Genomic DNA, 21,216 nt, shown 5'->3' with positions numbered 1-21,216 from the left:
CCACCGAGTCCATATTCTGCTAACAGTCATTGGATCTCGACCAACGCGAACAGCAATGTCGCGATACGATAAACCGCAATCGCGGCAGGCTACAATCCGACCTTTATGAAAGCCGGAAATGTGATGGTGCGCATTTCTCCTCCTTACACGAGGCATCACAACAACGTATCACCAGGCAACGCCGTCAACTGCTGTTTGTGTATGAGAAATCGGTTGGAAACTTTCCTCATGTCAGCACGTTGTATGTGTCGCCACCGGCGCCAACCTTGTGTGAATGCTCTGAAAAGCTAATCATTTGCATTTTTCCTGTCGGTTAAATTTCGCGTCTGTAGTACGTCATCTTCGTGGTGTAGCAATTTTAATGGCCAGTAGTGTATATACATAATTACTCACATTTACCCGCTCTTTTTTTTCCCAGCAGAGAGCAGGGAAAAGGAAACGTTATTACAAAAAAAAAAATGGCTCTGAGCACTATGGGACTCAACTGCTGAGGTCATTAGTCCCCTAGAACTTAGAACTAGTTAAACCTAACTAACCTAAGAACATCACAAACATCCATGCCCGAGGCAGGATTCGAACCTGCGACCGTAGCGGTCTTGCGGTTCCAGACTGCAGCGCCTTTAACCGCACGGCCACTTCGGCCGGCTGAAACGTTATTACAATTAACCACCATAGAGCACAGTGAATTTGAAACAAAACACAATGAATATTTTTAATTCAGTTAAAGATATACCAGCAATAGGTCTTCTATGCTCTGATTCTAACATTTTGTTCAGTGATATGTGCAAAACAAAGCGAGTAATTGACTTACCACTAATATGGACAACGGCAAGTATCTTGTCGCTTTATTTTGATAGCATGTTTTGACAGTCGGGACCATGCTTACGTTCTAATAACGGAAATTTTATGTTATTTACTTCACTTTGGTATGCGGCCGTGTTTTCTCTTTTCTGTTTAGAGACTTTTGAAATGCCAATTAAAGTAGATTAGATTAAGGTAAATATTTCAGATGATAACAGGCTTTCTGAAAAGAGAAATGTCATAGAATCCGTGATAATACTGTAATTAATACTATCTAAGAACTTGACATGTACTTGTAACGTCATACACTGTTACGAGGTATGCCTGTCACCTGAGGATGTGATCATAACCGGTAAAAAAAAAACCCTCGTGATAAACAGGCGTGGTGGACATGAACGAGTTTCTATGTCTCCTTGTCTACCTGTTGTTTTGTTCCCTCCTGGAAAATCATTCTTTCTCCTCGCAGTGATCCAGACAGGGACGACCACAAACTTACCAGTTGGCGGTGTCGTTAGGATCGGCCATGTAGCGCTCGAACTGGCCGAACGTGGTGTTCCTGCACTCGGTCTGGTTGCCGTCACAGGCGAGCCTGGCCACGGTTGCACGCAGGATCCGCGTCACGTGGGAGTCCTCTGGGTCCGCCGCGTAACCCAAGGCAGCCGTTACGTTGGCCACAAGGGTCTGCGACAGCGTCTGCAGCGATGCCGACTTATTATTATTATCATTATTATTGCTACTATTATTAATAAAAGCATGTCGAGGCACAAAATGTTTAAATGGCTTGGTTCATATGGCTCTGAGCACTATGCGACTTAGCTTCTGAGGTCATCAGTCGCCTAGAACTTACAACTAATTAAACCTAACTAACCTAAGGGCATCACACACATCCATGCCCGAGGCAGGATTCGAACCTGCTACCGTAGCGGTCGCTCGGCTCCAGACTGTAGCGCCTATAACCGCAGGGCCACTCCGGCCGGCACAAAATTTTTACATCCAGCTAAACTTGCACAAACATTAATTTGTGCTGTATGATGATGACAGAAGAAGAGATCGATTTATCACCAATTTCATAACGACAATATTGTACACGAGAATCGTTGTGATAGAAAATGGGGTACTGAAGACCAAGAGAGAACAATAGGATTAGAAGACCAAGAACGAAGTGCTCGGATGAAAAAGAGTGTAAGACAGGGATGCAGTATTTCGCCCCAGCTGTTCAATCTGTACATCGAAGAAGCAATGAAAATGGTTCAAATGGCTCTGCGCACTATGGGACTCAACTGCTGAGGTCATTAGTCCCCTAGAACTTAGAACTAGTTAAACCTAACTAACCTAAGGACATCACAAACATCCATGCCCGAGGCAGGATTCGAACCTGCGACCGTAGCGGTCTTGCGGTTCCAGACTGCAGCGCCTTTAACCACACGGCCACTTCGGCCGGCGAAGAAGCAATGAATGAAATAAAGGAAAGATTCAAGAGTGGGATTAAAATTCAGCGTGAAGGGATATCAATAATATGATGACATTGCTATCTTAGTGAAGGTGAAGACGAATTACAGAATCTATTGAATCAACAGTCTAATGATTATAGAATATGGATTGAGAGTAAACCAAAGAAAGACGAAATCAATGAGAAGTAGCAGACGTACGAATAGCGAGGAATGTAACATTAAAGTTGCTGATTACCAAGTAGACGAAATTAGGGAAAACTGCTGCCTTGGAAGTAAAATAACCCATGACGACGATGCAAGGAGGGCGCAAGCAAAAAGGACATTCTTTCGAAGAGAAGTGTACTAGCACGAAACATCGGTCTTAATTTGAGGATGAAACTTTTGATAATGTACATCTAGATCACATCATTGTGCGGTAGTGAATCATGGACTGCGGCAAAGCCAGAACAGAAGAGAATCCAACTACACTCCTGGAAATGGAAAAAAGAACACATTGACACCGGTGTGTCAGACCCACCATACTTGCTGCGGACACTGCGAGAGGGCTGTACAAGCAATGATCACACGCACGGCACAGCGGACACACCAGGAACCGCGGTCTTGGCCGTCGAATGGCGCTAGCTGCGCAGCATTTGTGCACCGCCGCCGTCAGTGTCAGCCAGTTTGCCGTGGCATACGGAGCTCCATCGCAGTCTTTAACACTGGTAGCATGCCGCGACAGCGTGGACGTGAACCGTATGTGCAGTTGACGGACTTTGAGCGAGGGCGTATAGTGGGCATGCGGGAGGCCGGGTGGAGGTACCGCCGAATTGCTCAACACGTGGGGCGTGAGGTCTCCACAGTACATCGATGTTGTCGCCAGTGGTCGGCGGAAGGTGCACGTGCCCGTCGACCTGGGACCGGACCGCAGCGACTCACGGATGCACGCCAAGACCGTAGGATCCTACGCAGTGCCGTAGGGGACCGCACCGCCACTTCCCAGCAAATTAGGGACACTGTTGCTCCTGGGGTATCGGCGAGGACCATTCGCAACCGTCTCCATGAAGCTGGGCTACGGTCCCGCACACCGTTAGGCCGTCTTCCGCTCACGCCCCAACATCGTGCAGCCCGCCTCCAGTGGTGTCGCGACAGGCGTGAATGGAGGGACGAATGGAGACGTGTCGTCTTCAGCGATGAGAGTCGCTTCTGCCTTGGTGCCAATGATGGTCGTATGCGTGTTTGGCGCCGTGCAGGTGAGCGCCACAATCAGGACTGCATACGACCGAGGCACACAGGGCCAACACCCGGCATCATGGTGTGGGGAGCGATCTCCTACACTGGCCGTACACCACTGGTGATCGTCGAGGGGACACTGAATAGTGGACGGTACATCCAAACCGTCATCGAACCCATCGTTCTACCATTCCTAGACCGGCAAGGGAACTTGCTGTTCCAACAGGACAATGCACGTCCGCATGTATCCCGTGCCACCCAACGTGCTCTACAAGGTGTAAGTCAACTACCCTGGCCAGCAAGATCTCCGGATCTGTCCCCCATTGAGCATGTTTGCGACTGGATGAAGCGTCGTCTCACGCGGTCTGCACGTCCAGCACGAACGCTGGTCCAACTGAGGCGCCAGGTGGAAATGGCATGGCAAGCCGTTCCACAGGACTACATCCAGCATCTCTACGATCGTCTCCATGGGAGAATAGCAGCCTGCATTGCTGCGAAAGGTGGATATACACTGTACTAGTGCCGACATTGTGCATGCTCTGTTGCCTGTGTCTATGTGCCTGTGGTTCTGTCAGTGTGATCATGTGATGTATCTGACCCCAGGAATGTGTCAATAAAGTTTCCCCTTCCTGGGACAATGAATTCACGGTGTTCTTATTTCAATTTCCAGAAGTGTATTTTACGTGTCGTGCTACAGAATAATGTTGAAATTAGATAGAGCGTTAAGGTATGGAATGAATTTGGTCCCCGCAGAAGAAAGGAACACATGGTAAAAACTGACAATGAAAAGGTCGGACAAGATGTCAGGACATGTGTTAAGACATCAGGGAATAACTTCCGTGATAGTAGCGGGAGCTGTAGAGGGTCCGTAAAAGCTTAGGGAAAGACAGAAACTGGAATACACACAACAAATAATTGAGGATGTAGTTTGCTAGTGCTTCTCTGAGATGTAGAGGTTGACACAAGGACTTTAAGTCCGGAGAATATGGTTGATGGTACATTACTTCCCAGTCCCATCGAACGAAGAGAGCAGCGCCCGCGCATTGTCGTGCAAAATGATGCGTGGGTTGCGCAGAAAGTGTAGCCGCTTCTTTCGCAAAGCTGGTGGCAGGTGATGCTCCAAAAACTAACAGTAATATTGTGCATTGACGGTCCGCCGTGGAGGAACGTAATGCGTTAGGATAACACCGTCACAGTCGTACACGAGAATCACCATAACTTTAGACCGCTCCATTCGCAACATCAACACAACAGGCTCTGCTAACGGTATACTACGCCTTCCACATCGCTAGCAACGGGTTCTACACAACGCTGGTGACTACTTTGAAAGACAGTAACAGGTGCAAACAGGTAACTCTTTTGTAACGGTTGTGAATAAATAGTTGCTGCTACTTAAGTTCCAACCCTCGTATATATATATAAATAATATTTACATTTTATGTATTTAATGTTTATATATTTCTTTCTATATATTTATTTTTTATGTATAAAATGAGAATAATGTTGCACATAAGTAAATATAATGATAATTTCAAAGGGGCAAACGTTGAAAACTGATTGACCGTGTGTAGGGGGATCGTGTACGGTGTCATTGGAGAACAGTGACGCGTTACCCGGTGATCGTAGTTGTCGAATGTTTCAATACATCCGGAGAGATAATATTTGACGATGCTCCGGCCACCCAGATGGTAACTTGGACACTATCTCTCCAGTTAAGCAGTTCAGAGGTTTTGCGACAGGACATGGGTATGTTCTGTAATAAAATGATAACTCGGGACTCAAAATTGTGCACAGTACGAGTAATGTTTCTGGGGACCCGGATGAATAAGTGCAGAGAGTCAACCAGCAGTTGCAAGTGTGGATATCAACGGTGAAGAAGGTTTTCCAGAAATGACTGCGGTAGATGCTGTACAGACTGCAGCCAGATCATCCCGGAAAGAGGCAGACGTTTTATAATAATTACGGCCTTTGCCGTCCCGGACGAAGGTTCGTCATTATGACTTATGAAACGAAATGTTGCATTCCAGTTAAAAGAGGCAGTTTTCAGCCATCTGAGATAGTACATAATTAACTGAAACGTAATCGTGTTTCACTTCATTTCTAAGCAAAAGTATGTTCTGCTTATTTTCAAAAAAATGGTTCAAATGGCTCTGAGCACTATGGGACTCAACTTCTGAGGTCATTAGTCCCTTAGAACTTAGAACTAGTTAAACCTAACTAACCTAAGGACATCACACACATCCATGCCCGAGGCAGGATTCGAATCTGCGACCGTAGTGGTCTCGCGGTTCCAGACTGCAGCGCCTAGAACCGCACGGCCACTTCGGCCGGCTGCTCATTTTCTTCGTCAATGTTATTATCACTAGGCAAATGTAGTTGTACATGTTGGAACTTTGGTTAATGTCGTAACTCAATGCAACAGAGGGGGGAATATGAGTTCATTTTCCGGTAACGGCATTCCACGTTATTGGTTTGAGCAAGAGTGCCAAAGACGCCATCCAACGGATTAATAAGTTGGTCGTGCACTGGCTACAGATGACACCTGCTGTAAATGGCCATTTCGCACGATATGTCTCACAGTGTGTGATTTCTTCCTGAAGCCTTTCTTGGAGGGTAAATTTTACAATACTGCACTTCCGGCGACATTGCCAGAAATGCGAATCTCCGTTACCACAGACGTCTAAAGCACTGTGGCACTTGAGAGGGATTTGCTAAATTGCAGCTACCTATTGGCTGTCTGTCACAATAGACATGGGGTTCACATCGATTGCCTCTGAAATCGTTGTGGTAAAATAGAGGTGTTTCATTGAGATAGTAAAATGTTATGCATTTATGCTCAGTATTGCTAAAAGTTAGTCCTGTAATCACTCTGTAACACGAAACTGAAACTAAAAAATGGTGCTGTATGGCGATACAATTAATGTGGATTCATTAGTCACACAAATGCGTCTGACTGGCCAAGGATATATTAAGCGCAATACTCGCTGTGACTTAACACTACCAGAAACTGCTATGCGTATTTGTACTTCAGCGTTAGAAATGTTTTCCGATAGATTTGTGTGTGTAATCGAAACTGCACCTTTCTTTCCGCAATATTAGAAACATCAGAGCAACGTGAAGCAAACATTATAAGTAAAAGTTACATTAGTAGCTACTTTTTTTTTTTATAAAGTTCCACTGTCACCCGAAGAAAACTGAGTGTTGTGTGATGTCCTTAGATTAGTTAGGTTTAAGTAGTTCTAAGTTCTAGGGGACTGATGACCATAGATGTTAAGTCCCATAGTGCTCAGAGCCATTTGAACCATTTTTGAAGAAAACTGATGTAAGTTACCAGTTCTGATTACGCCGTTTCCAGTCGCCACGCTAAACACTTCACGGTTCCATTCTTAGGAAATAGCAATTTACATACAAGAATCTGGAACAGGGTGCTAATCAGAAGGGTATTTATTTATTATACATATGACACTAAGGTCTTATGACGTTCCATTACAAATTAAATTGTCGGAGTAGAGAGAGAAATATCATTTTTCTTCTGTCATATTGGGCGCAATTAACTCTGATCAATTTTTGGATCTCTTAGAACCGCTGCAATAGCAATTGTTGATTTCTCAAATGCTAGTGAAAAAATACCAGTGGCTGCAGGAATCAAAACAGCGCCTTTTTCAGGATAGGGAGAACAGAAAGACTGCAAGTTTTAAAAGAGGTTATGATTCAAACAAATCTTCAGTTTGAGAAATAAACCAACTAACACAATTCTGAAATACTGCATCAGCATAAATTTTATTTCCACTCACTTTTAACTCAGTCATTGTGAAATACGTACCAGCTATCTTTATTGTATCAAAATATTCGAGAACTAAGAAGTAAAATTAATAAACTACTTTTCTGCATTGCTGAATTACAGTTATCAAACTTAGTTTATATAACCTGTCTCTTTGTACACCACGTGACCACTGGTATAAATGTGTTAAGTGTTACAGGATTTTGGTTAGCAGCTCACTTTTGTAGAACAGAAGTGGAGGAAGGAGGAGTTAACAAATTCATCAGGAACTGTCATAAATTTATGGATATTGACATTCATAAATTTTGCCTAGAACAGCACATGGAAGCATGTGTGACAGAAACAGAATTTCCTGCTAAATCCCTCATAATAGCATATATATGACGAGCACCCACAGCTAACTTTAACCTGTTCATAAACCACCTTGAAGCTCCAATGGCTTATTTAACAAAAAAACCGTAAATACTGGTTTTCTAGTAACTTTAACGTAGATATCCTTAAAAAGTCTATAATAAGAATTTATTAGTCAGTAACACTATCATTCAAGTTAACTACCACCATAAACATCCCAACTAGGGCAGCTAATCGCTCAGAAACAGCCACTGATGACATGTTTACAGGAAAGTCTAATTAAAAAATGACATTACAAAACCAATATTCAGTGGCCTCTCAGACCATGACGTACCGTTCCTTTCGTTGAATTTTAATACTGAAAACAATGTAAAATCTATTCAACCTAATTTCAAAAAGGCATTCAGTGAGCCAAAAATTGCTTATTCTAAGACACTCCTCAAAGACATGGACTGAAGTGATGCATACAGCACTCTTGGAACGAATGAAAAATGAACACTTTTGTTAAGAAATACCTACATGTTTTAAATAGTGTCCACCCCCCCCCCCCCCTGCCCCAAAGAAAAAACTAACTCAGATTATAACAAAGTCCACAAAAAAGCCATAGACAACCCAAAGAATAAAGGTATCATGTAAAACAAAGGAAATTGTATCTGTTAGTCAGAAACAGACTTAGTCAGCCAGTCAGGCAGCAGCAGCAGCAGTCAGCCGAGGCAGATGCAGCAGCTGGGAAGTAACCCATGTGTAACTTTTACGAGTTCCTAACCAGGAGCGAATTTTATAATATCATCTGTGTTCTTTAATATCTTAGTTTCTTGATTTTCTGTGTGCTAAATTGATATCTAATAGCCATAGTTCTCGCACTTTCGTTTGTGCGGAAAGTAAACCGATTTTGTGACATATTATAAGTTCCTAGTCAGGGGCGAATTGTTTAGTTTCACCTGAGTGCTTTGGTAGTTATGTTTTTAAATTTCTAATTTTTAGACACAGTTCCTGCATTTTTGTCAGCACCTGCAGTAGAGTTCCATAGCACATTTGGATAGACCATTTATCTGGGTAGTTTAGTTTTCCACGGTCTTTAGTATGGATAGAGACTGTGATTGTTGTGTGCAGATGCGAGCCGAGTTGGTGACACTTCGCTCTCAGCTCCAGGCTGTGATGGCTTCAGTTACACAACTTGAGGCTGCAGTGGATGGGCACTACCGTTGTGGGCCAGCTGTGGGGATCCAATGGACATCCAGCACTTCCGAGTCCTCTGACATTTCCTCACGAGCGGACAGCCCAGTTACTGCTCGCACTGAGGTTGACCCCTCACATGTGGTCGAGTGGGAGATCGCCCTGGGGCGTTGCAGGCGGCGGAAGACTTCCCAGGTGGCAACACGTAAGGCCTCCCCAGTTAGTCTGAGAAACAGGTCCCAGGTGCTTTCAGTGGTTAACACTATCGCTGAGACATGCCATTCCCTGTCCTGTTTCAGAGGAAGATTTGGGCAATAACAGAGGGTGGGATTATTGATAGTTGGGAGCTCCAACGTTAGGCGCGTTCCACCCCCCCCCCCCCCCCCCCCCTAGGGAAATGGCTGCCAAGAAAGGGAAGAAAGCCAGTGTGCACTCCGTATGCATACCGGGTGGAGTCATTCCAGATGTGGAATGGGTCATTCTGGATGCCATGAAGAGCACAGGGTGCAGCCAGCTGCAGGTGGTGGCTCACCTCAGTACCAATGATGTGTGTCACTTTGGATCAGAAGAGATTCTCTCTGGTTTCGAACAGCTAACAGAAGTCGACAGGACCGATTGACGATCTCTGGTGCAGAGCCAAGTGGGGGGTCTGAATCAAAGGCTCAGGTGGTCCTGCGACCGTGTGGGCTGCAGATTCCTCGACTTGCGCCATAGGGTGGTTGGGTTTCGGGTTCTGCTGAATATGTCAGGAGCCTACTATTAGCAGGAAGAGGCTACACGAGCAGCAGGGGCTGTGTCGTGTGGACTGGGTGGTTTTTTAGGTTAGGAGGTCTCAGGAAAACACAAAAAGGGGTTCAGTCACAAACGGTGCAGGCCGAATACACCGAAGAACGTAAATATAGGAACCATCGGTGTAACAGTTGTAAATTGTCGTAGCTGTGTTGAGAAAGTACCAGAGCTCCAAGCTACTAATAGAAAGCACTGATGCACTGAAAGCTGACTAAAGCCGGAGGTAAGCTCAACCGAAATTTTTGCGTAGAACCTAACGGTGTTCCAAAAGGATACGCTAAATGTGGTTGCCGCTGGCGTGTTTGTTGCTATTAGAAGTAGCTAATTTTGTCGGGAAATTGAAGTAGATACTTCCTGTAAGTCACTGTTGGCAATCGGAATAAAATAATGATTGGATCCTTTTATCTACATCCCAGTTCATATGATACAATTGCTGAAAGGTTTAAAGAAAACATAAGTTTGAGTTCAAACACGTACCCGACTCATACGATTATAGTTAGTTGGGACTTTAATTTACCCTCAATATGTTGGCGAAAATACATGTTTAATTCCGGAGGTACGCATAAAATATCATCCAAAATTGTAATAAACGTATTCTCTGAAAATTATTTCGAGCAGTTAGTTCATGAGTCCACGCGAATAGTAAACGGTTGTGAAAGCACACTTGACCTCTTAGCATCAAATAATCCTGACTTAATAACGAGCATCAAAACGGATACAGGGGTTACCGAACACAGGGTTGTCGTAGCGAGACTGAATATTGTAACCCCCAAAACCTCCAAAAATAAATGAAAAATATACCTAGTCAAAATAGCAGATAAAAATTCACTTGACGCCTTCCTGAGAAACAATCTCCTCTCCTTCCAAATTAACAGTGTAAGTGTAGACCAGATGTGGCTTGAATTCAAATAAATAGTATCGGCAGAAACTGAGAGATTTGTACCAAATTAATCAGTAAACTACGGAACTGATCCTTCTTGGTACACAAAATGTGTCAGAACACTGTTGCGGAAACAACGAAAAAAGCATGCCACATTTAAACAGACACAAAATCTCCAAGATTGGCGATATTTTACAGAAGCTCGAAATTTAGCGCGTACTTCAGTTCGAGACGCTTATAATAGTTTCCACAACGAAACTTAGTCTCGAACCTGGCAGAAAACCCAAAGAGATTCTAGTCCTATGAATTATGCTAGCGGCAAGACAGTCGATGCCTTCTCTGCGTGGTAACAACGGAGATACTATCGAAGACAGTGCTGCCAAAGCAGCGCTACTAAACGCAGCCTAGATCACGGGGTACCGCGTTCGATTCTCTGTGCGAGGACTGGGTGTTTGTGTTGTCCTCATCATTTCATCATCATCATCATTTGTAACAGTGGCTGGATTGGATTGTAAATAAAAAACGGACTATGTAAAAATTGGGATTTTGTACAGGCGCTGATGACCGCTCAGTTGAGCGACCCACAAACCAAACATCATCATCATAAACACATACTTACGAAATGCTTTCACAAAAGAAGACGAAGTAAATATTCCAGAATTCGAATCAGGAACAGCTGCCAACATGAGTAACGTAGAAGTAAATATCCTCGGAGCATTGAAGCAACTTAAATCACTTAATAAAAGCACGTCTTGTGGTCCATACTGTGTACCAACTAGGTTCCTTTCAGAGTATGCTGATCCATTAGCTCCATACTTGACAATGATATACAACCGTTCGCTAAACGAAAGATCCGTACCCGAAGACTGGAAAGTTGCACAGGTCACACCAATATTCAAGAGAGGTAGTAGGAGTAATCCACTGAATTACAGACCCATATCATTAACGTCGATATGCGGCAGGGTTTTGGAACATATATTGTGTTCGAACTTTATGAATTACCTCGAAGAAACGGTCTAATGACACACAGTCGACACGGATTTAGAAAACATCGTTCTTGTGAAATGCAGCTAGCTCTTTACTCGCGTGAAGCGTTGAGTGGTATTAACAAGAGATTTCAAATTGATTCCGTATTTCTGGATTTCCGGAAAGCTTTTGACACTGTACGACAAGCGGCATGCAGTGAAATTGCGTGCTTATGGAATATCGTCTCAGTTATGTAACTGGATTCCTGATTTCCTATCAAAGAGTTCACAGTTCGTAGTAATTGACGGAAAGTCGTCGAGTAAAACAGAAGTAATATCTGGCGTTGTCCAAGATAGTGTTACAGGACCTTTGCTGTCTTTTATGAAGATAAAAGCTTTGGGAGACAATCTGAGCAGCTGTCTTGGGTTGTTTGCAGATGACGCTGTCGTTTATCGACTATAAAGTTTTCAGAAGATCAAAACAAATTGCAAAACGATTTAGAAAAGATATCTGTATGGTGCAAAAATTGGCAATTAACCATAAATAACGAAAAAGTGAGCTCAAACACATGAGTGCTAAAAGTAATCCGTTAAACTTCGGTTACACGATAAATCAGTCTAATCTAAAGGTCGTAAATTCAGCTAAATACCTAGGAATTACAATTACTAACAACTTTAATTGGAAGGAACACATAGAGAATGTTGTGGGGAAGGTTAACCAAAGACTTAGTTTTATTGGCAGGACATTTAGACACTGTAACAGTTCTACTAAGGAGACTGCCCTCACTACCCTTGTCCGTCGTATTTTAGAATACTGCTGCACGGTGTGGGATCCTTACCAGATAGGACTGACGGAGTATATCGAAAAAGTTCAAAGAAGAGCAGCACGTTTTGTATTATCGCGAAATAGGGGCTGGAGTGTCACTGAAGTGATACAGGATTTGGGATGGACATCATTAAAACAAAGGCGTTTAAACGTCGGGGAGGAATATTCTCAGGAAATTCCAATCACCAGATTTCTCTTCCGAATGAGAAAATATTTTGTTGGCGCCGACCTACACAGGGAGAAACGACCAACATGATAAAATAAGTGAAATCAGAGCTCGTACGGAAAGATACAGGTGTTCGTTCTTTCTGCGCGCTATATGAGATTGGAATAATAGAGAATCGTGAAGGTTGTTCGATGAACCCTCTGCCAGGCACTTAAATGTGATTTGCAGATGTAGTAGAACAGCTCTGATGTTGATGTTATAGCACGTTGTAAGACATACTGCAAAACATTAGTAGTATAGATATCAAGGTAGATACATTACAAGGAAAAGATAATCACATCAGAAACAAAATAAAGACAGTATGGGGTTTAGGGAAGTAGAAGAGTGGTAGAACCAGACATGAAGAGAGGCAGACAGCATTAAGAGTAAATGATATACTGGTAACAGATGTTTGCAGTGTTGCAAAACTTTTTAACAAGCATCTTATAGTTGTTACTGAAAAGAAAGGGTTGTCAGATTTGGTAAATGCCACCTTGGGGTACCACAGACCAGTCATTAAACGTATCTTCTAACATGAATATGACCCTCACTACCCAAATAGAACTAATGTCCACAAAAAATCTGTAAGATCAAAAATTATTGTCGTTATGATGAATATCAACAAAGTAAATTAGAGACTGGGCTTCTGAGTTTAGTAACATCTTAAGCTGTCTGTTTAACCAGTCATTGATCAGTATGGAGTGTAGCCATGTATGAAAGTCAAACGTGGACGATAAGCAGTTTAGACAAGAAAAGAATAGAAACTTTTGAAATGTGATGCTACAGAAGACTGCTGAAGAATAAATGGGCACGTTACATAACTAATGAGGAGATACTGAATAGAACTGAAGAGGAAAGAAACTTGTGGCACAACCTGACTAGAAGAAGGGATTGGATGATAGGACACATTCTGATACATCAGCGGTTCACAAATTTAATACTGGAGGGAAATGTGTGGGGTAAAAATCGCACAGGGAGACCAAAAGATGAATACAATAAGCAAATTCAGAAACGTTTCAGGAGAGACTTGTGCAGGATAAATTAGCATGGAGAGCTGCATAAACCAGTCTTCATACTGATGACCACAACAACAACATGGTGCAATTTGACTTCTGTGAAAATTCAGTGCAGTAATGTGATCAATGTAAATAACTAGTATAAAATAATTTTTCCATTTAATATTTGTTATCTTTCAAATGAAAAGCTGTTTAAAGTTTTTCCGACACATTCCACATCCATGACTGTAATTTAATTTGGGATCTTTGGAAGGTACATTAGCGTATCTGTTTCTCATTCTAAATATTTATTGTGTAGTCTTTTTGTCTGAGATGTTCTAGACCCTGGATGACCTCCTCACTACTGATTATTTGGAATGAAAAGTACATCTAATCCAGGCTAGGACAAGACTTCGTTAATAGTGCTGTGTTGCTGTAATTGCCATTAATTTTGCTATTATTAGCAGTGTCCTTAATAACAGTTAAAGTAACATTAATAGTACAGAAAACTCAAAATGTGTGCTTTTTTGTTCGAAATAGAGGACATTAAGATACGTCTGTTGCAAGGTAAAATTACTACATAAATAAATGAAAAATATATAAATAAGTAAAAATTTCATCAAAATTAGTTAACGATTTCATGCAAACAGAAATTTACTTACGTTACATAAAATAAAGCATAAATAGTCATATATAAGACAGAAAGTGTCTTGGCTTATGTCAGTACATAATGGGAAACGAGCAATAAAGTAAGCAGAAACTACAAACTTTTGTATTTATATGATGATAAGAACTTTAACTATATACCACATGTTATCCATAGTCTGAACTGTTCCAGCTTTATTTATGATAATTTAAGATAATTTGTTCACTCAACATACAATGAGAATCGCTAACTATTGCCACCAAGAATAACTCATAAAGTATGATAGGAGCTGAAAAGTTTGTGGGACAAAAGTTGCATGGGGCAACGGGGGCCATAATATGACGTTGGTTTTTTGTTGCTAGGCAGGGTCGCTTCAGAGATATGAATGTCAACTTTGTTTTTTTTTTAATGGGATGCTATAGTTCGGTACTTATTTTCTGATTGCGGTTACGGAGACGAATCCGATGATGTGTAACAGTAAGGTCTTTGAATGTCAACAAAGGTCACAAAGGCGACATGAACGTCCTTTTACAGAAGGTGTTCGAAGTGATGACCATTGGTATCAATGCAGTGCTGCAATCTTCTTATCATCATCATTGAGTGGCATTCCTTATCAAATCGGCACTTATCGAAGCACATGCTCTGACAATTCTCTCTCGCATATTTCAGGTGTAGTTGTAACGTCTTTATAAACGATGCCTTTTACGAATCCCCACAAGAAAAATATCCAGAGGTGTCAAGTCTAGAGAACGAGCCGTCCACAACACATTTCCTACGCGTCCAATCCAACGATTTGGGAATTGTCTCTGCAACTCATTTCTAGCCATCAGCGAAAAATGTGCTGGACACCCATCATGTTAATACCACATTCTGTTACTTGTTCCTAAAGGTATTTCTTCCAATAGCAGACCTAATGTTTCTTGCCGGAATGTTGTGTACTTCCTACCATTAAGATTTCCTTCGATGAAGTAAGGGCTTATAATTCTGTCTTCCAGAATCCCACACCCTAATTCACCGACCACGTTTTTTGGTGTGCAACTTGCCACAGCCAACATGGATTTTCAGTTGCTCAGTAATGCATGTTATGTAAATTAACATTTAGATGGTTCGTGAATGTAGTCTCGTCAGCAAATAAAATCAAATTAATAAACGTGTCATCCCTATGAATGTGGATGGGCCCATCGGCAGAGTTCAATGCGATGTATACAATTCGTACCAGTTAATTCTTGGTGGAGACTGATGTGGTAAGGATGATACTTATGGCGATGCAGAAAACGGACAACACTACTCTGGGTCATGCCACATTCCCTTGCGATTTGGAGTAAACTAACACAAGGATGTCGAACCACAGTGGTAAGAGTACCAATTTCCGTTTCCTCGTTAGTAACTTTCCTTTGCCGGATATGTTTCCGACGCGTTAAAGATCCAGTTGTTCTCAATTTATCATACACATATTAAAATGTATGACGTGTAGGATGAGTACGTTGAGGATATGTTTCAGCGTATAAGTCTCTAGCTCTCACTGAATTTCATTGGCATTCTCCATAAAGGAGAAGGATGTCGACTTGTTCTTCGAAGAAATACATCGTTCACATTCGCTTGATTCGACGATACTAGTCTTACCGTTCCTGTTAGTGTTGTATTGCGAAACCGTCGATAGATAGCACGTTAGATGGATACACCGTATTCGGCGAATATTTACTATTTGCACGACATAGAAGAGAGAATTGTCAGAGCATGCGCTTCGATAAGTGCCGACGTGATAAGGAATTCCACTCAATCCATGATAAGAAGATTGCAATACTACATTGATATCAATGATCATCACTTCGAACACCTTTTGTAAATGGGCGTTCATGCCACCTTTGTGACCTTCGTTGACGTTAAAAGACCTTACTGTTACCCATCGCCTGCCGGAGTGACCGAGCGGTTCTAGGCGCTACAATCTGGAACCACGCGACCGCTACGGTCGCAGGTTCGAATCCTACCTCGGGCATGGATGTGTGTGATGTCCTTAGGTTAGTTAGGTTTAAGTAGGTCTAAGTTCTAGGGGACTGATGACCTCAGAAGTTTAGTCCCATGGTGCTCAGAGCCATTTGAACCATTTGAACTGTTACACATCATTGGATTCGCCTTGATAACCGCTATCAGAAAATAAGTACCGAACTGTAGCACCCCATTTAAAAAAACAAAGTTGACCTTCATATCTCTGACGCGACCACACCTAGCAACAAAAAACCAACGTCATGTTTTGGCCCCCGTTGTCCCATGCAACATTTGTCCCACAAACTTTTCAGCACTTATCATACCTTCGGCATTATTCTAGGTGGCAATAGTTAGTTACTCAACCTGTATATTCATTTATTACCACCATATTGAATAATAATCTGTGAGAATTCCACATTAGACTCTAGATATTCATTGCACAAAAACGTTCAACAAGGTAAATCTGTGGTACACCATACACGCTCGCTTTGGAAGTTTTAGGAAAAACTTACTTAGTCATCAGCATCTTCATAAACTGAAGAAGTCTCAGTTCTGTCACTGGATTCGTGACCTCCTGTCAGAAAGCCCACAGGTCATACTAGCTCACGGTAAGTCATCGGGTAAAACAGAAGAGGTATCTTGCGTTCTCCAAGGAAGTGCTATATGCACTCTGCTGTTCTTGATCTATATGAATGATTTAGGGGACAATTTGAGCTGCCATCTTAGTTTTTCTGCAGATAATGCTGTCCTTTAACATCTAGTAAAGTCATCAGCTGATCAAAACCAGTTGAAAAATGATTTAAACAAGATACATTACTGTGCGAAAAGTGGCAATAGACTCTGAATAATGAAAAGTTTGAGATCATTCACATGAGTACTAGAAAAAAATTCGTTAAATTTCTGTCACGCCATAAATCACATAAATCTAAAGGCCGTCTATTCAACTACACGCCTAGCGATAACAATTACGAACAATTTAAATTGTAACGATCAAGTAGATAATGTGCGGAAGGCGAACCAGATACTGTGTATTAATGCTAGAACACTTAGACGATGTAACTAATCCACTAAAGAGACTGCCTATACTACACATGTCCGTCCTCTGCTAAAAATGCTGTGCAGTATGGGATCTTTATCAGATGGGATAGACGAAGGACACAGAAAAACATCAAAGAGGGGTAGCTCGATTTGTATTATCGCTAATTAGAGGAGAAAGTGTCACGGGTAAGCCACACGAGTGGCAATCGTTAAAACAAAGGCGTGTTTCGTTGCGGCGAGAGGTCCGCGGGTCGTGATCTAGTGGCTAGCGTTTCTGCCGCTGGATCACGTGGTCCCGGGTTCGTTTCCCGGCCGCGTTAAGGATTTTTCTCTGCCCGAGGACTGGGTGTTTGTGTTGTCCTCATCATTTCATCATCATCATTATTCGTGACAGTGGCTAGATTGGACTGTGTAAAAAGATTGGATTGTGTAATACATGGGGGACTTCGTACGGGCGCTGATGACCGGGCGGTTGAGCCGCCCACAAACCAAACCTCATCATCTTTGCTGCGAGACCTTTACGGGATACTTCAAACTCCAATTTTCCCCTCTGAATGTGAAAATATTTTGTTGACGCCCACCTACATCTGACGTGTGGTGCCTCGAACTCTACCGCCAAAACTCCCGGAGGTTGATCATGATTATTTTGTTACAAGGAACTGTTGCTTGCAATAGTTCTTTCCAGAGTAATTATTAGTGGCTGTTACCCAAGGATCAGTTTGTGGTTGTATTGCACAAAAAATACCTTCGCACCAGTAAGATAAGTGTAATACGATATGTGCCGCTGTTGTAAAGAAAAATGCCCATTGACTCATGATACCCACTGTTTGCAATACAGTTAAATGCCAACTTGCCTCCTCGCCCTGAGACTTCAGTTGTTCATCGCTTGCCTTTATCAGAGGGTTTAGTTTATGTATACTGTAGATGCCCGCAAACACTAATACTGTTTGTTTCTAGTTATATACGATATGGAGGAAGATAGGACCGTGGAATGCAGTGGACGAACGAACCAACGAAGTTATGAAGAGCTGTTTCCGTAGCGATGGCAGCATCATCGCTGTACATTCGTGTATGTACGTAAATAGCTGCCTACGAGAAACCCACTTATTCTGTGTTCAGATGTAGAGGAAGTGTTAAACACGAGAGCGTAATATTCTGCTAAATTAGCCAGTGTGTTGCACGAGAACTGAAGACATGCGAAATATTTGTTTTGAGAATCTTACATGAACGACACCTGGACTCACCAAAGCTGTACTCATTGCTCCTGAAAATTGGTTCCTACTACATCGAAAAAAGTTTTCCTCCTTACGTATGTACAACACCGAGTGCACCTCGTTTGCGAAACAAAGAGGCGTTTGTATAAACGAAATTACACAAAGTATAGGTAACATGTGTATGCGGTGCCCACAGAACGCGAAAGGAGAAGGATCACTCACAACAAAACATGACAAGCTGTCAGTGAAAGACACCATACAGATGCTCCGGCAAAACTATAGTTTATGATGTGAAATCCAATTTATCAATAAAGAAAACCCAGTGATGATGGCACAGAGATGCCTAAACATGTTTAGGTAACAAGAAAAAAACAGTGTTTTGCATAAAAGGCGGAACCTAAATCCAATGATGGAGAAGAGACTTCTGTCACATCACTATTAATTGAAGATACCAGCATCAACTTCAATTTTACAGATTGGACTGTAATGTTGGCTGCTAGTTTTGCATATCTTGTAGAGATGAATTTAACGGTGTTTCAGAGAACAAAATCCAATAAACAGTTTCGGAAAAAAAAACAATATAAAGACCAGGAGTCCTGTTTCGAACGTCATCTCATTACTGTGCTCTTTGCGTTCGTCCTGCTCTAATAAGACAGCATGTTTAATTTATTCTGTTTGTCAAAGATTTTCTTTTCAAACTACTCAGTATTCAGCACACTTGTCAGAATACAGCCATGCATTTACCAGTTTTATGTTGGAGTCGCTTGAGTACAGAATATCGATTCGTCCTTATTCGATGCATTCCTGTTTTTGGTATGAAATCGTGGACTTCCACTTAAGGTAGCGATCAGTTTGATACTGAAAGCTGAGAAACATTGAACTCTAAAACACAGTTTCTCCGAAACTGCTAAATGGATTTCGTAGACTTATAAGCTAAGAAATTGGTATATGATACTGCTATCAGGATTTATTAAAATAAAAGGATAAGTCAAAGCTGATTTGTAGTAATTAAAACAACAAGAGACTGCATGTCGGTTAGCGCAGATTTCCTTAAGATTAATCTGGGCAACGCATAATTACAATGTCTCAAACGGTTGCACATACTTCCCGCGTTAACAGATTACGCTATTCACATTGCAAATACGCGCAGGTATACGTATCTCGTTAAATGATCAAGAATTAGGATAAACCGAATGTTTGACTATTTGTACATACATCGTGAAACGCAATGGGTTGCGGGTCTCTTGAAAGGTGAGACAAATAAACACGTGTTATGGTTTCTCTGCACAGCGTCAGTGTTTTAGCGGAGTAAGACAAGGTAGTGTCAGTCTCTGAGGCTGTGTACAGATGTTTTGAATTTTCAGCCGATACTGGCTAATCAGCTTTTGATCATATACAGTATAAGTTTGAAAAAAATATTTAAAATATGAAAAAGTAAGAAATATGCTGACTGAGAGGTTTTTTAGTTTTAACGTTATAAGTTACTACTCATACAATATTTTAATTTCACACGCGTGCCTTATACTGTTTCCCACGATTTTTAAATCTCCTGTAGATATGTAACAGGTAAATCTGGATTAAGGAAAACCCCTGTTAGTCAGGGAAGGTACTTCTTCAAGCCACTTATGAGTCCTTCCAAGTGAGAAATCGGATAAATGAGAAGCCTCTGGAAACGAGAAAAATTCCTGAGCCATTGAATCCTCGCTTATTGACCTTGGTCCGACTTGACACGGGAACGTGGGAATTTTTTCCCTTACGAGAAATGCTACTTACGTAGAAGTCATTTGTGTCCATCATAGAATACAAGAACGTAAAGACGTAGTCGCCTTCAAGCCAGGCTATGTAGTCGTACTCGTTTTCCAGATAGGACGTCAGGTTAAGAAAGGTCTCCACCGACATCTGGTCGTTCAGCACCAGAGAAAGCGCGTCGTCCACGAGTTGCGCACGGTTGACTGCTGGGATTGCCTCGTGGTCGGTAAGAAGTTGTTCCCTCAGCAGCTCCCAGTTTTCGTCGTCGTACTGCACCCTGTAAAACCCTGTGCAGACATTGACAGTGAAAACCATAAATAGAAAACATTGCAGTGTTGCTAGAGATACAAAAGTGCTGCACAGACAAAACAGGTTCAAAATGTTGGGAAATCATTTGAATAAGTAACGTGTTAAATAGGCAATTACTTTAATCAAAATCTTATGCAGTTAATAATTATTGGAAATACTAACATGTCTTTGACATTGACATGAATTGTCCGAAAATTGACGAAAATAGGTTGAGATTCAGAATAAACTCCACAGTATAATTTTCTTTCAAATAATTTCTATTTTCTTGCTGTTTGCAAATATCCTTTAACGATACAGTTACATAAGCATGAAAAAGATGGAAGTTCCAATTATTGATAAACAATTAAACACTGGATCTTTCATCACGCAACGGATTATGTCCTATTTTGAATCTATGTCGACGATTAAAACTGTGCACCAGACCGTGACACGAACCAGAAACATTACCATTTGTAGGCAATGTTCTTGCCGAATATTTTCCTTTTGTTTGCTGTGAAAATTAAATGTATTTTTTTATTTCTGTCCCATAACCAAAGCCGGTTCGAGGAAGGAAGGAAGGTTGGATTTAACTACCCGCCGACATCGAGATCATTAGCGACGGAGCGCAAGCTCGGAATGTGTCAACAATTGGTTACAGAGGAACCATCGCGGTATTTGCCTGGAGCGATTTATTGAAATCATGAGGCCGACAGGCGTTTTAGCCGTCGCTCTCCCGAATGCGAGTCCAGTGTGCTAACTACTGCACCACATCGCTCTGTGGCTCGTTCGAGAACATTTTTCCGCACAAGCGACAACTCATTTGGAGTTACCTCCCATATTTCTACGTGTTTTTATGTTGTTCA

General features: G+C 41.9%; 1 protein-coding gene across 1 annotated transcript in view; it reads right to left on the bottom strand.

Annotated features, from left to right (window-relative positions):
• The window catches only part of LOC124606886 (aminopeptidase N-like), a 160,568-nt gene that overhangs the window by 45,436 nt on the left and 93,916 nt on the right, over window positions 1–21,216 (bottom strand). Inside the window, exons 12-13 of the mRNA XM_047138983.1 lie at window positions 20,090–20,352; window positions 1,298–1,494 (exon numbers count right to left, since the gene is read on the bottom strand). Coding sequence (XP_046994939.1) covers window positions 1,298–1,494; window positions 20,090–20,352 — 460 coding nt within the window. The remainder of the gene's footprint in view (window positions 1–1,297; window positions 1,495–20,089; window positions 20,353–21,216) is intronic.

This window comes from Schistocerca americana, chromosome 3 (genome assembly GCF_021461395.2).
Source record: "Schistocerca americana isolate TAMUIC-IGC-003095 chromosome 3, iqSchAmer2.1, whole genome shotgun sequence".
Classification (NCBI taxonomy): Eukaryota; Metazoa; Arthropoda; class Insecta; order Orthoptera; family Acrididae; genus Schistocerca; species Schistocerca americana.
Note: the sequence above shows the minus strand (reverse complement) of the source record. Positions and strands in the feature narration are given on the sequence as shown.